The following is a 16,481-nucleotide window of genomic DNA, read 5'->3' on the forward strand; positions in this document are numbered from 1 at the left end:
GGAAGCTTGTACATCTAAGTCTTTGAAGCACCGAAAGAGGTGTAGATGAGTTACCTGAATCTGCCATGATGTGGTGTATTATCTGTATCTATGTAGAAACTGTTGAAGATTAATGTCACTTATTTTGTTTTGAGAGCTTAAAGCTCCAGTACAATCTGCAAAACAAGAGGGGTTTTTTTTTTGCGGGATAAAACAAGAGGGAAATTTGACTACGTGCTATTACCTTTTTGCGTGGAGAAGGGTCTATATTGCATCTTTGGTCAAGTCAGATCACAGGGACGCAGATTTCAGACATTATTATGGTGAAAAGAATAATTATTTCTCTAGCCATAGACATTACATGTCGAGCGAATATATTGTATTTTCCAAATTAAGGTGTACAATTTCACCAAATGTTCAGATAATCTCACGAACGTATCATCCTTGGTACTTGTTTTATAAAATGTGGTCATATGTTGTGCAGACTTCGGGCCACTGCAGTTTCTTGGTGGAAAACTGACAAATTGATCTATCATGTCATATCTTATATAGAGAAATATATAGTACATGAATGGTGTCGTACGTCCCACTAAAATCATGGAATCCATGGTTGGATCTGCCAAGGTTGCATTCTTTCACTACTCAATTTGTCTGTACGACTGTACCCTACTTGAAACTGCCTGCCATCATCGTCTGTCTGGGGCAGTCGGCACCAAGTTTCGGCCCACTGTTTCCCGCAGGATTCCCAGTGGTTTTTGGAAACGGCTCGGTACTTCAGCAGTTTCTCTCGATACGGGTGCTGGTTTGGTTTTTGGAGAAAAAATACTAGGGCAGAGCAGGGATCTGCTAGTACATTTCCCTTTTTGTTCTTTGCGTTTTTAGGATAGACCCAATTAATTTTTTTTAGACGGACAGGCACACGGCCCCGCCCCATTTCTATCGAAACGAAGCAGAATGTAGCATGTTCAGTACAGTTTTCAGCAAAGAGCGAAAAAAAGGAAAAACAAGAGGGAAACCTGACGCTTGCCTACAGCAAGATGAGCCCCAGCAGACGGAATATCCCCAACCGTCATTACGGTTTAAGCCCAAAGGGTAGAGTGACAGCTAGAGAAAAGATCAACATCTTGATGGTTTTTAGTGCTTCAGCGCCCCCAGTCGAACTCCCCTCGTTTGAGCTTCTTCACGAGGGCATTATCACAGAAGGGGTCCTGATCAGACCCCCCAAGAAGTTGCATCAGCGGTCCACTTCTTGCACCATGTTTTGCTTGAACATTGGTCTCCAAAGCTGCATGCACCTCCACAGTCTTCTGAACACCTGTTCGATATCCATCCATTGCTGTGAGCGAAAAACCATGTTATTTCTAGTTAGCCAAATACACCACAAAACTCCTGCAGAGATGGTGTTAACAAGCTCAAACTTTTTACAATCTAGCCATCTACTAGCCATATCTGTATAACAAGAGACAGAAACGCCACAAAATTCTGAAACAGAGTTCCAAAGAGCTTTAGCAACAGTACAATAAAAAAAGGATGGCTGATCGTTTCCTCTTCTAAACAAAACATACATTCTTTAGGTTTTTCTATCCCTCTCTTCAAGAGGTTGTCCTTGGTCATCAGTTTGTTACGAGAGAGGAGCCAAAGAAAGATTTGGATTCTTGATGGTAAATTTATCTTCCAAACCGAGGGGATATAGACTGGCTGCACCCCTCTAAAATTTATAACTGCATAGAGAGACTGAGTGGAACACACTCCTTTGCTCCCATAGGCCCAGACCAAAGCCTCACACTCTTGGTCATAGACCACACTAGACACTATTTCCTTCAGCTCAAACCACCTCTCAAGCATTTCACTATCAAAATTCCTTCTAAAGGTCAGTTTAACCTCTTGCCCATCCCACACCTTGTCCATAGTCTCCCCTATTTGGTTGTTAATGCAGTATAAATCCCAAAACTGGACTGCCATAGGAGCAGTACCAAACTAGGTATCCTCCGAGAACCTAATACTTTTTCCATACCCCACCTTCCACCTATATCCAAACTTGAGGGCCTTTGCTGCCCAGATTATACCCTTCCAAAAGGTTGAAGGGGAAGGGGTACTGGGGAGACAAAATGTTTGGAGCTCTCCTAACATATTTTTGCTTAACTATCTTTTGCCAGAGCTTAACTTCATTTTTTATAAACCTTCCCTAGCAAAGCCAAATTCAGGTCTCTTAAATCAGGCACTCCAAGACCACCACCATGTTCTTTTTCATACTAACAAGCTGCCAGTTAGCAAGATGGATTTTTCCATGTCCCTCAAAATCGTTCCGAAGATAGTTTGCCATATGGGAATTTAGGAGTTTCAGGGCCCACTTTGGAAACTTAAAGGACATAAGGTATATAGGAATGCTCGCCAAGCAAGTTTTAATCAAGATTAACCTTCCTGCATAGGAGAGTAATTTTCCTCTCCACCCAGCAATTCTTTTAAGAATCTTATCGACAAGGGATTGTATATCCTCTCTCTTGAGTTTTTGTTGATGTAAGGGAATACCTAGATAGTTGATTGGGAAAGCCCTTCAGGGAACTCAAAAACCTCTAGCATCCCTTGTTTCTCATGATCCTCTAGGTCCATGGGAATTAGTTCACTTTTATGGTAATTGATGCGCATCCCAGACATTTTTTCAAAGTGGGGAAGGATCCATTTCATGTTATAAGCTGTGTCTTCATCACTTTTTAGAAAGAGAATAGTATCATCTGCGTATTGCAGACTAATTACTCCATGGTCTATCACATCAGAGGCAAGGGCTTTAATAAGGCCATCATTAACTGCTTTTTGTAACATCCTAGTTAACACATCTATCACTAGGTTGCAGAGGATAGGGGACAGAGGGTCCCCTTGCCTCAAACCTTTCCCAGTTCCAAATGAGACCCCCTATTTGTTATCGGCAATGCCTCCTACAGAGCCATTGTGCACAATTTTTTCCATCCAGGCCAACCATTTTTGACCAGAACCTCTTTTCGTCAAGACATCTAAAAGAAAGTTCCAACTGACTTTGTCATATGCTTTTTCATAGTCAAGTTTCAGAACCACCCCAGGTTCTTCACTTTGGTGCACACTATGAATAATCTCATGGGCTGTGACCGCGCTTTCTAAAATATATCTACCTTTAATGAAAGCTGTTTGATTACTGCAGATAAGTTTGTTAGCCACAATATTGATTCTGTTTGTTAGGACTTTTGTAAAAAAATTGTAGCTGCAGTTGAGCAAGCTAATTGGTCTAAACTTCTTCATAGAACAACCCTCTTCCTCCTTAGGAATAAGTGTGATGAGAGCAAAGTTTATCCTAAAGATATCCAGGGAGCCCTCATGGAAAGCCACAAACATTTTCATGAGATCACTTTTGATCAACTCCCAGAACTTTTGATAAAACATAAAGGAGAAGCCATCTGGTCCTGGGGGCCCATCAGAATAGGACTCAAAAGTAGCTTTTTTAACTTCTTCCTCAGAAAAGGTGGCTTCCATGAGGGAATTTTCAGATTTGTCACTTTATCTCCTTCAGAGAAAAAGGCGCCTAAAATGTTGATGTTAGGTCTTGGTTCAAAGCCAAATAGGTCCTTATAGTAGTTAGTTGCTATCTCCAGAATGTCTTGTGTGTCATGAAAAACCCTATCAGGGCCTTCCATAGCATGAATGGTAGTTTTTCTCCTCCTCTGGTTTGCCACAGTTTGGAAGTACCTTGTGTTCCTATCCCCTTCTTTGATACTTCTTTCTCTAGACCTTTGTTGTGCTTTGGTTTCTTCCAAATCCCACAGCCTATTAAGTTCCATCATCATGATATTCATCTCCTCCTTTTCTTCTAGGGTTAGCATAACATCCTCAGATTTATTATCTAGCACATCATAGTCCTTGAGGAGTCTTGCTTTTTCCCTTTTGTTCTCTGCTTCTATGTTGGCACTCCACCCCTTCAAGGTTTTTCTAAGTTTCCTAATTTTCTTCTGCCAAGTTTCAATGGGGTTGTCATGACTAGGGATGAAATTCTAGCATTTCTCCACCACTTCCACAAGTCCATCCTGTTGTAACCACCATTTTTCAAACTTAAATCTGGGTTTTTCTAGAATACTATAATCCCTTTCTTCCCACAGAATTGGGGTATGATCGCTTGGATTTTTTTTGGCAAGGCACTGATTTTAGCAAAAGGAAAGTTTTGGTTAGAGTTAGTTGAGCAAAAAACTCTATCTATCAAGGACATAACTAGATTGTCATGATTATATGCCCATGTAAGTTTTCTATTAGTTAAGCTAATCTCCAAAAGATTGCAGTTGCCAATCCATTCATTGAATTTGTCACACCAGGCAAAGTCAACAACACCATTACTCTTATCTTGGGGGGCCCTTACCAGGTTGAAGTCCCCCCTATGATATTAGCACCCTCTCTAGAAGAGAAGAGATCATGCAATTCTAGCAAAAAAATATCTTTTTATTCTTCATAAGTCGGGCCATAAACCACAATAATTCTACAGTGAAAGTTGTCTTTTCTTCTCTTAACATAGCAGCTAATGGAAAAGGATCTAATATTCCAGCTTTCAATTTCAAAAGTTTCCTGGTTGCATCCCATCAGGATGCCACCAGCTAACCCCTCTGCTGGGAGCCACTTCTAACAGAAATCTCTATAACCAGCTAGATCAGTAAAACTATTATGGAAGTCATTCTTCTTAGTTTCCTGTATCCCTATGAAATCTAGGTCATGTTTGCAACATATTTCCTGAATGCATTTTGTCCTACCCTTTTTTCCGGTCCCCCTTATATTCCAAAAAATGCCTTTCATGATATAACTTGTTTTCTAGGGTGCTTGCCTCGACATTATGTGCTTTTCATATTGCAATCAACTCCCTCAGGACCACTAGACACCTCTAGTATCTTTGGGTCCAGGGTTGTTCTATTTTCTGGGGGACTACTTCTTGTATCAATAGGAACAGGGGTGGGATCTCCATCCTCCCCCCCTGAGGCATCAATATCAGAATCACCTATCACAATATCTACAGATCTAGCAATAACAGTATTGACAGCAGAATTACTTGTTTTGGGAGGTTTGTGTTTCATACCTTTTTTTGTAGGATAATTATCCTCCAGGTTCCTCACTTTCTTGATTTCTGTAGCCTTCTCTTGAATTGTTCTGTTGTCATTCATCAGCCTTGAGCTTTTCTTCTTAGCCACAACAGGCCCCCACTTCTTCTTCAGCTGTTTTTTCTTCCCTCCATTCTGTTCAGTCCCTTCCCCATCTACTGGTTCTTCTCCTTCTGCAGCATTAGCCTGGTTCTCCCCCTCCTCAGGCTGAATTTGCACAAGACTTAAACCCCCCATAATAACTCAGTGCATCTTCAGCAGTAGGCATTATGTCCTTTGCTAGGTTGGTCTCAGGCTGTTCATCCTCATTTTCTCTTATCAAGGTATCTTTCTCCTCCAGAAAAGGGACAGGTTCATCTCCCGCTGTGTGATCTTCCCCGATAAAGTGCCCCTCCTCATCAACAAGTTCAATTTCTCCTAGGAGCTGATAAATTTGCCCCTCAGTAATACCCTACTCTTGTGCAGCTTTCATAATCTCCTCAGTGAGATTTGACATTTCATGTTTAAATGTGCTCCTGGTTTTATGCCCTGTAGCACCAGACACTTGCACAAGAGGTGGTGTGGGTTTATCAGGTTTTTCCTTATCTTGGTGAGCTCCACCAGCAGATCCATTTTTGTCAGTATCCATGTCACCATCTGCATCTAGATCCAGACCATCTATATCCTCATCATTGTCTCCACCCCCATCATCATCATCTCCTTTTTTTGCCACAGGTTGGGAAATGGGGTGTTCTACAGTCAGAGCTATCATAAATAGATCACCACCCATCCTTAGGTATCTTAGAGAAGTCTCTGCACCTAATCTTTACTCTGCACATTATACAAAGAAAGAACCAAGAGATGGCACGATAGAAGGCTAAAACCAAAGGTCTTCGATCCAGGGGACAAGGTATTCTTTTCAATTCCAGGGTGATGCTGTTCAGGCATGGGAAGCTAAGGAGCAAATGGCTAGGACCATATCTCGTCATCGACACATTAAGAGCCATCATGATCAAAAACGACGAAGGTAATATCCATAAGGTAAATGGCCACCGCTTAAAGCTTTTCCTAGACCATGATAAAGCTATTAATGAAGACATAGACGTGATCGAGCTAGTCGATCACGATCATATTCTTGATTAAGAGCCTTATAGGCCAAACCCAACAGTAAGCCACTTGTATATACCTTCTAGGACCCCCCTTGAGCTGACTAGAGAAGACCGAGGGCAAAAGGGGCCCAGCCCAGTTCCGCCGACCTACCTGGTTCGGCCGAACCAGGGCAGGCTCCTCAACCGCCCGGTTTTGGCGAGCTAGGCCTCCATCTCCTTTTGATCTTAATCCTGGCCGCCATTAGGAGTCTTGATCGCACGAAGTAGGGTTTAGCCATCTCTTAAAACTCATCTTGAAACCCTTCTTCCTCCTCATCTTTTCCATCTACTCCTGCACCTCCGAACCACCAAAGCCTTCCTGCACTCCTAAAAACCATGGCCGGCAATGGTACTCCTCAGCGCGCCACCTCCGATCCCACCTCCAACTTCATCGGAGTGTCGCAGCCGACCAATGCTTTGATCCCTGCCGAGCAGATCATGGAAGAAGCCCACGCACTCGCCATGGTGCCCCTGGTCGTTGTGCCAGCACTTGTGCGCAACGAGGGGCTGAGGGGGCCTGACCATGGTTCGGCCGAACCCCTAATTTGGCCAACCCGAGGCTGTGACCTCTCGTGCCCCCGTTCCCCGGCACGCTCCTCGTTGCCTCATAAGATCCAGAAGCAGAAGGCTCGGGCCCATTGCCCGTACCAGAGACCACCTACGGGCATGTCAGCGCCCCGGAAGTTAGGGGTTCAGCAGCTGTTCAAGGATGATGGCATGTCCGGGCCATCTGCACCTTCAAGTGGTGAACCGAAGAGTCCTCTACCTCAAGATCAAATTGCGGTGTTCACTCCATCCTGTGTTGCAGTCGGGAAGGAGCAGGAGGAGCCATTCAACTTGTCCCCATAGCGAATCAGGCATCTTAGGTCACAGCCTGCGATCAAGAGGCCTGGGGTCACTATGAGAGTAGCGATGATGAGCCCTCCTTAGGTGATCTCACAGCTATGGTTAGACAGTTGCGTTTAGAAAATAGGTGGCTAGGGGATCAGCTAGCAGAATAGAAGTTGGAGATAGAGGAGCTCCACGATGACCTTCATTCCTTCCGCCGTGGCCTGAGCGCTAAGCTTAAGCCCTTGTATAAGGCTACGGGTCAGGAAGAGCTCTACTACGCACAGTAGCCATGAGCCTTCCCTAGCTTAGTTTTGTTGGACACTTAGTTAGGGTTATTTCCATTCATTTGCTTTATTTTCATTAGTTTTATTTCTATCATTGTAAGCGCCCAAATTTAATTAGTTGAATAAAACTTGGGCTCCCCGGTGTTAATGCTGGTAGAGCCCTGTTTGCGTTTTCTTGTTTGTTTTGCTTTGATTGAATAAACAGGATCAAAAACAAGTGTGGGGGAGACTCCTGCGACATCCTGATGCATACACGCTGAAATCATCCATTTATGACACATGCACCACGGGACGGACCCGTACTCTCAAAGCCAGACCGCGCTAGCACAAGCCTCGGTTTGCGCGTTCTCACTCGTCTTCTTCCTGCCCTATGAGTTTTAAACATGAACATAATGCTCAAACTGAATGGTTAAACTCAAACAAGGAGTTGAAACGCTTAACTTGATGGTTCATGCATGGATTTTATTCTTTACCAAACTAGATCTTGTGAACCAAATTTTTAGGGAACCCATGATGCTCAAGTTGTTAATTAACGTGATATGGTTTGATACAAGTTTCCATACTTGTTTGGCTCGCTTGATTTGGGAATTCTATTTTCAAAAATGAATGCTCCATGGTCTACAACCCCTCATGCCTTTCCGAACAAAGCCATATGTCAACATACTTCGATTTAATATTCCATACATATGTGTCTTGCTGTTACTTTGAGCTTCATCAAATTTTGTGAGCCTAATGAGATATTCTTCATTACCTATTTGATCAAGATCACGTACACAAGCCAACTTCAACACTTGAAGTTAACTACCACCTTCCATCAAATAAATACTCCATGTGCTACATGATTACTCTCCAGGAATCCCCAAAAAGATATGGCTATACCAAGAAAATACAAAAAGCATGCCATGAAGTATGACTGAAAAAAAAGAGAGAGAAGAAAAAGGTTAGCCATGTCCAAAAAAAGGGGAAGAAAGAAAAGAGATCGTGCAAAAGGAGTCCAAGTCCACCACTCATCACACTTGCACCTTCTTGATCAAACTGGTATGATGCATTATCTCTATGGATCCAATCTTTGATCTTGCAACAAATGTACAGCAAGCACGTGTCCTTTACCCTGACCGAATCATACTTCAGCAACATTTATAAGAGAGGGAGAGAAGGACAAAGATTTGGCAAGGAACATATACATGAGCGATCTAGAGATATTCTAAAGGGGTAAGACCATGGAATAAATTCTTTTCAAAAATCTTTCCAAAAACCGAAACTCAGCAGCTGACAAGGAAGGACACTTGGATCAATATTGTTCCATCTTTCAACCACCTACAACATCATGGTAGACACTTCAAAGTTCACAAGTGAAGGTAAGGTGTAGAATAACATTTATGTAGAATAACACACTTGCTCGAACTCGCGCAAGTGATGGTAAGGATTTTCATCATCCCATCCTGAAAAGGAATGATCGTGAACTATGGCTATATAGCCGGGGCTGAGTTCATAGCTGGATGAAAGAATTGGATAAGAAGAAGGTGTAGGCTCACAAAACTCGCCCTTAGGTGCGGAGAGCTGTTGAATGGATGGCTGCTCCATGGATAGTGGGGGTAGAGATAGAATCAAAGAAAATAAAATAGATACGAGGGCGAACTAGGTCTGAAGAAAATATAGCAACCGTTCCCCCAGCAACGACGCCAGAAAGCTTGTTGGGTATTTTAGCGATCACAAATAAATCTGCAAGTATACAGATACCATTGTAGCTTTTATCCAAGAGTATTCCAAGGTATCATATCCACTGAGGAACGTGTGTATATTCTCTAGAATTCAGGTTCATCCAAGGATACCACACCGGCTAGAGGAAAGTGGCAGAGAGGATTCCTAAGGCTTAGAATAAGGTAAGATAGAACCGTCCTAGTTGCCTACTTTGGGCTACTGGCTTCTTTAGGATAAGACCTGATTGACCCCTTTAATACAGTACTGGGATATACCCAAAAGGGGAGGGTTACACTAAATAGACAGGGCTGTCACCACCTGCTACCTACCTCATCTAACCATAGGATATACCACAACCAATTGGTAGAGTCTGATCTAGACACCATGTCTATATCGTCTTCTACTAACTCTAGGCTTACGTTTAGACTAGAGCACCCACTTAACTAGTGAACCATTGATCCATTAAACAACTAAGGAACTAGAACTATTCCTTAACTAAGAAACTAGAACACAGAAGGAATCACGAACACTTACTTTGATTGATAAGCATCCGTTGAGGTACACGCTGGAAAAGAGTGCCGACAAACCTGACACTTTCCCGACTTCCTCTCACTCTCTCCCTATTTTCTAACACCGCCTAGGCAGCGCTACACCTCTAGAATGAGCCTAGAGCTTGTATATGAACTTAAGAGAGCAAGAGAGAGCAAATGTGTTACGTGTCTTAATTCTACCCCATCCCCTCATATTTATAGGTGTGTCATAGAAGCTCTCGGCCGCCAATTCAACAGGTGGCACCTTGAGCCGACATTGGGAGCCAATAAGAAGATGCCAAGTTGAAGTTTTAAGTCGGTGGAGCTTGGTCTGGTTCGGCCGAACCAGGTTAAGCTCCAACCGACCTAAGCTTTGGGCAGGAGGCTGGCAGGTGGGTCCTCTGGTCCATGGCGAGTGAGTTGATGCTGTCCTAAGTCGGTTTCTACTCTGGTGGGCCTTGGATCCATGTGAGGCTGCTCAGTGCATTCTAATTGGTCGACGCCTTTGCACCTTGGATCTTGTTTGCTATTTTCATATATTTTTAGCTTAAATACACCTGCACATGTATTTAGACCAGCACCCATGGAATTTGTTAGAAAACACCCTATACTAGTGTTGGCCTTTATTATTATTCCATTTTTATGGAGGATTTGACATTTGAAATGGAGTTGTAACGAGCGTCAATAGTAAGGCTGGCCGCACCATCTCCCACCTCGGCCCCCTCCTCTCCATTCTGCCATCTGAACCTGGGCGACAATTTGGTTGAACCACGGCTTGATCCGCGCCCCTAGCGGCTCCCCCAGCGGCTCTCTCGAAGATTGATGTGCACTGGTGGCTTCAGCTGATCTGGCTCACTGACCGGATAGCAATCCTTCTCCGTGGAGCATCTCCCCTCCACCAAATCGTGTTTGATCCACACCAGGACCGATTTGGATTTGGAATTTTCTGGGGAGCAGGTAGAAACCCTAGCCTTTTGATTTGGGGATGACGGGATTGCCCACAGCTGCCCCAAGAGTTCTTGTATCTCACAGCCATTTGCAGTTGGGACCTCCTTGTCAGCTTTTGACTTCATCGTCCACCGTCTTCGAATTTTAAGGGCTGTTTGGAGTGTCACCTAACCCGCCACGGCGCGCCACACTTTTTCCACCGTAGGTGTGGCGTCCATTTTGAGCGCCACAAGTTAGGCACGCTGTGGCGGGTTAAGCGGCACTCCAAACAGCCCTTAGTTTCGTGGGCCTTCGCCCTCTCATCCTCTGCTCTACGCACATCCTCCTCTGCTTCATGATCATGGCGATCCGGTTCCAATTCATCGAAGTGGAGCAGGGGTGACGGCGGAGCATCCTTCTGCGCCAAAACCTTCTCGCGTCTGACTCCCCGTCGTCGGGGTGGGGGAACAAACGGAGGGAGGCGTCTCCAGGTGATCTCGAGCACACGACGACTGGGAGCCGCCTTCCGCTTTGAGATCTCAATCAACTCCATCAAATAGATGATCACCGGGCCCGGGGGAGGGGTCGAATGACTCCTCGTCGGACCCATCCCCCTCCGCCGGGAGGATGTTGAAGTCGAGCTTCTGTGGCGATCCCCATCGAGGAGAGTTGCCACGAGAGCCCCTCGGAGTGCTCATTTTTGCCACCACTAAGTCGCTCCGGGGTCAATGACACTAGGAGGAAAGAGATGTAAGACTCGTGAGCTGGCGAATCATCTCCATATTGAAGCTATCATGTCCAAAAATATGGTATAGAAGTGGAGCCTCCATCTAGTATTCCATAGACCCAATTAATCTTCGCCTCTCAAAGCTTTTTCTTCTTTATTAATTGCCGCCCATATACAGAAGAGCCAACGACCCTCCCTACCTACCTACAATGCACAGCTTGTAAATGATGGTGTCTTCCTGTACGGTCGGCTCAGAAAAAGCTCAGAACTCATGTATAACCAGCTCCCAGTTTTTCGCTTCGGCTGGTTAAAGCTAGCACGGGCTCAATACACTCTGTTAGTTGTTACAGTCTCGTTCGAATAATTAACGTAACTACACCAACACAAAACCGTGTGCCGCAGACCTGCAGTTCAAGTGTTACCAGCAAGAAACAGAGGAGTTAATTCCATGACCAAGCAAGATGGTTGGGCATTTCTCGACCAACTTGCTCCTGGCGATCGATCTGCTGCAACTAGCAAGGGTGTAGGCAGTGACACTGCAACTTTGCTTGCTTCTAGCTATCTGCTTTTCCCCTATATATCTCCATAGTGCAGGCAGTTGAAAAGGTTGGTTGATTCATGTGCAGTGACACCCATTTGCAAAACCTTTCTTCTCTGGTTTGCTGCTCCCCACCATTTACCACGGCTGGTTTCAGTGCATGGGAGGCAGCAGCCGATCATTATTGGCCACTGGTTATACTCTTTCCATCCCAAAAAGAATGCAACTTTCGCATCCTGAGAAGTCAAATAATTTCAAATTTGACTGAATTTATAAAAAATAGTATTAATATTTATGTTACAAAATAAGTATCACTAGATTAATCATGTAATATATTTTTATATTAAATCTATTTGGAAACGCAAGTGTTAGTAATTAGCATAAATTTGGTCAAACTTGAAATTGTTTAACTCCTCGGAAAATGAAAGTTGCATTCTTTTTGGGACGGAGGGAGTATATATGTAAACAAGTCTGCGCATGCATGGCTATGCGTTGAAGCTTCTAGAACGTAGGGTGTACATACAGCTAGGGGTGGTAGGAGTGGTAAAGTGCCCTAAATTTTTGCCTAGATAATCTAAGGACCGGGCCCTTAAAGGGTCGGGCTCTAATCTTATACAATTTTGAGCTAAATATACATAAGGACCAAATTGGATTATGAAAAGAGCACTAGGGCCATGATCCGTTACCACCCCTACATAAAGCACGCTGCACAAACAACTTGCATTTATGCATGGATGACCCATAATTAAGGACTAAAGTGAAAATAAATTGTTAGTATTGTTTTTTAAAAGAACACACGAGGGATGTTCTGATTATTGGTCTTACTATTACTAATTGGAGGTTTCTTTTAAAGCCTCCATGTAAAGCCATCTAGGATCTTAGGTGGACACTCTAAAAAAGTAGAGAAATTCTTGAAATTCTCATAAAAATCTGAAATATTCTGCAATCTGTTATCTTTCTTAATAAATTATCCACCTATGCTATTATAAAAAAATAGACTAGAGTAACCCCTAAACATGTATCTATGTTAAACACCTCTACCATTATAAAAAAAAATCTAAAGTAACCCCCTAATCTTCATGTAAATTTGCCCCCCTAAGTGGGTTTTGGTGTTGATGATATGCATAATTAAATAGCTAATGAGTTTATCAAGTTATGAACAGGCTAAAATTCGATGAAATGAAAAGGAGAAAGAAAAGACGCCAATTTATCTTATAGACGGTGTTGGAGCATAAAATACCTTTTATTAATTTCTATTTTGAATTTGAATATAGGAAACACCGTAAGTGAATGGATAGCTTGAAGATGTCAAAGTGCTTAATTGAGATGCTAACCACCCAAGAGAGATAACAATCACACACTTGTGCACTTAGTTCTCTCATTATTTTAATGTGTGTTGGAATGGGTCGGAAGTTTCGACCCCTATCAGAAGTTGCCAGTTTCTTCAGACAGGGGGTCCTCGTGCAAGCTATTTTAATAGGGTCGGAAGTTCCGACCATGGGTCAAAAGTTCCGACCATGGGTCGGAAGTTCCTACAATCACTTATCCTGCACACTAACGGCTACTTTTTGGGGCTCGCGTGTTTATACCCCCTCAGTCCCTCTTCACTTGTTGTGGACTCTTCATGAACGCAACACCTTATAGAGCTTCAAATCCTTCTCTGTCAGACCTGGGCACACGGGACTGGTCATGTGGCGTACTTCTCTTAGGATACGGGATGGGATATGACTCACGCCCTACATCTGTTGTAACTACTTGTAATGCAGTAGAATTACTCGCACAGTAGCGAAACTAGTCAGACACGGTAGGAAATTAAAGAGAAGTACTCAGGTAGGACTCCTGGGCTTTTACCCGACTAGGGCTTGCATGTAAACCTGTCCCCCCAGACTATATAAGGACGGATAGGACCCAGAGGGGACCCAGCAAACCTCCAGGGAATCACCCAGGAGATCACACAATCATCATCAAAGGCAATACAAACCACACAGGACGTAGGGTATTACGCTCTCGGCAGCCGGAACCTATCAAAACCTTGTGTTCCTTTCCACCTTCAAGTTTCTAATCTCGGCGACACCCTACCTACAAACTCACCACCTCGGGGGCATCCCTCGGTGGGCGTGGTGGTAAAACATCAACAGCTGGTGCGCCAGGTAGGGGTGTTCATCGAGCATCCACCGGAGAATTCGATGGCATCCTTCAACTTCACCAGCGTTGTGCTCGACGAGGGCACAACCTTCATCTTCGGCTCCTGGATCTGCATCGCCAACGGTTTGGGTGGCTTCAACAGCCACCTAACCAACTCCAAGGAGCCGGAGGCCTCTTCAACAACCCCAAGTAGCGACCTCGACGACTTCATCGACAACATCGATAGTATGATGCTTCCCGATCTGGCCCAATAGATCAAAAAGATTTCCGTTTTCAACGTGACTTCCACTCGTGACGCACCAGATCTATTCGGGTTGGATTCAAAGCAATCTAAAAAGACCTCACGATCTAAATCTCTCTCCGACTTGGAGGAGGATTTGGATTTATTGCTCAAGATCAAGGACGTGGGAGCCACCGCTTGCCAGGCGGCCCCTGTTTTCGACTTCCACTCGGACTCCAAAGAAGAGTACTCCCTTGCAGTACTACACCTCCAAGCTGATCCCGAGAAGGACTCGGAGATGAGGGAGCCACCGCTCGTCGGGCGGCCCGCGCCCTGTAAAACCACCTGCAACCCGATGGCCACTCCGAATCGTTTTCGGGCAGCCATTTGGGTTTAACCATAACATCAACGCTGCAAGGCCGTTTCGTGTACTGGAAGGGCTTTGAGCCCTCCGAACTACTCGATTATGACTCCCGCCTTGTGGCCTTCACGTAAGAACTACCCTTCCAAGAGGGTAGACCTCTTTCTTCCATCGCGGAAGAAGGAGAAAGTAGCACAGAACTACTTGACAACAGCCATACGGCCAACCACTCGCCGGATCATCAAGTCTGCATGGCCTCCCTTCGCAACGCGGAGGACACAACCTAGACCCCCAGTACGGCAACGAACAACTCGTGGACATCTCAGCCAATGAGCCCACAGCTAATGCTCCCCAAGATGAAGACAAGGAGCACCGAAGGATTCGCGCGGGCAAAGAACGCCAAGTGCGCTCAACGCAGGCGAAACACGTAGAATCGCGCCCTTGTACCAAGGGATCTTAACAATGCTTTTGCAGCGGTCGCGGATCACGAGTACCATATGCCAATTTGCACCATCGCAGAAGGAGCACTCCTAGCTCAACAACTCCGACCCAATCCTCAGATACGAAGGCTGTAGTACTTGACCCAGCACGTGCTCATGCAACTCGATGGGCAACATCTAGTGTCTCCTAGTCAGAATCAGCCCTCGAAATCTGAGCACCATGGTGATACTGCGCTGGTGAGTCGCACCCCCAAAGGAGGCCACGGGAGTCGGAGGAACGACAACCACCAGCGCAACGAGGGCCACCCATCCGTGCGTGGTAACAACGAACAAGAAGTACAACAACCTCCTCGCAACTAGCGTGGGGCAAGGCATCATGGCCAGGATCCACTGGAGGCCAACCTTCACGACTCCCCCCATGATCGAGCTCAAGCAGAAGATCAATGAAGGCCGCGACACGCGGCTTGTCATTGAAGCAAGGAGAAGGGACCGTACCGGCAGGCACCACGAAGACGACGACAGCGATCGCTTCCCAGCATTCACCACCAGCATCACCGACAAGTCCTATCCAAAGGACCCATGCTAGTGGATTCGATGCTACTCCATTGCTATTGAAGTTTTAGGGGGATCCAACTCCACCAAAGCTCTCTACTTCCAGGTGGCTCTAGAGCCCACGCCCCTCACATGGCTTGAAAGCCTCAAGCCAAACTCCATTGACTCATGGGAGGACCTCAAGCGGGTCTTCATCGACAACTTCCCATGATTAGGGCGGGCACTCACCACGACCTGTCCCAGGTGAAGCAAGAGATGAATGAGACCCTGAGGTCCTACACATGATGTTTCTTCGAGACGCGCGCCACCATCGCCAACATCATCGATGAGGACGTCATCCGTTGCTTCCAAAATAGCCTCTTCTCAAAGAACACGTACCACGACTTCAGGCGCAACCACCCGACTACTGCCGTGGAGCTGCGTGACATGATGGCGTGGTGGGCTGACCAGGAGGACGAGGAAAATGACCACTTCCCCAAGCGCAACCATGACAAGTAAGGCAATGGCAACGGCTACTTCAACAAAAGCCAGCGGAACCACTCGGGGAACACTCAAAAGCGCAAGCCAGACCATGAAGTCATGGCTGTAACATTCAGGTATTTAGAATTTTAAACAATAGATCTTAGTGTTAAGTGTGCATGTTTGATTTTGTTTATGTGTGTTCAAATTGAGGTGCCAAGGGGAAAAAGGGTGTTTATGTAATTTTGAAAAATGTAGGCCCTTTAGTGCTAATTGGGTAAGAATGGGAGGTAGCATCAAAACCTAGGAAAAATATAACACTAGGTGTCAAATTTATATCACCATAGGAAAGAAAATGCAATAGATAGGTTAAATCCTAAGAAAAATAGGTCTTTATGTGAAAAAGGGACCTAGATGTGATTAATGTAAAAATATGGGTCCTTTTATGCAAATTATTGAAGTATAAGAGTAACTTTCAAAGTTTACTTAAGGGCCAAAATATAAGAATACAAGTCATCATGACATTCCATGAAAACTTACAAATCTGTCCAAAATTAC

At 44.8% G+C, this 16,481-nt stretch overlaps 1 protein-coding gene across 1 annotated transcript; it reads right to left on the bottom strand.

Annotated features, from left to right (window-relative positions):
* Positions 1–1,121: 1,121 nt before the first annotated feature.
* Positions 1,122–5,850, bottom strand: LOC112885358 (FK506-binding nuclear protein-like). Its single transcript, XM_025950991.1, has 3 exons — positions 5,626–5,850; positions 5,060–5,288; positions 1,122–1,315 (listed from the first exon to the last, which is right to left on the bottom strand). The coding sequence occupies exons 1-3, from the start codon at positions 5,848–5,850 to the stop codon at positions 1,122–1,124; spliced, it is 648 nt and encodes a 215-aa protein (XP_025806776.1).
* Positions 5,851–16,481: the final 10,631 nt, after the last annotated feature.

This window comes from Panicum hallii, chromosome 3 (genome assembly GCF_002211085.1).
Source record: "Panicum hallii strain FIL2 chromosome 3, PHallii_v3.1, whole genome shotgun sequence".
Classification (NCBI taxonomy): Eukaryota; Viridiplantae; Streptophyta; class Magnoliopsida; order Poales; family Poaceae; genus Panicum; species Panicum hallii.

What these genes read in the sequence shown, in the direction of transcription:
- LOC112885358 (XM_025950991.1), bottom strand. Translation starts at nt 5,850, where the DNA reads ATGGGTGGTGATCTATTTATGATAGCTCTGACTGTAGAACACCCCATT. An exon ending in CCACACCACCTCTTGTGCAA is followed by an intron (nt 5,289 to 5,625) that starts GTGTCTGGTGCT and finishes GTGCAAATTCAG; the next exon opens with CCTGAGGAGGGGGAGAACCA. An exon ending in TAATTATCCTACAAAAAAAG is followed by an intron (nt 1,316 to 5,059) that starts GTATGAAACACA and finishes TTTCGCTCACAG; the next exon opens with CAATGGATGGATATCGAACA.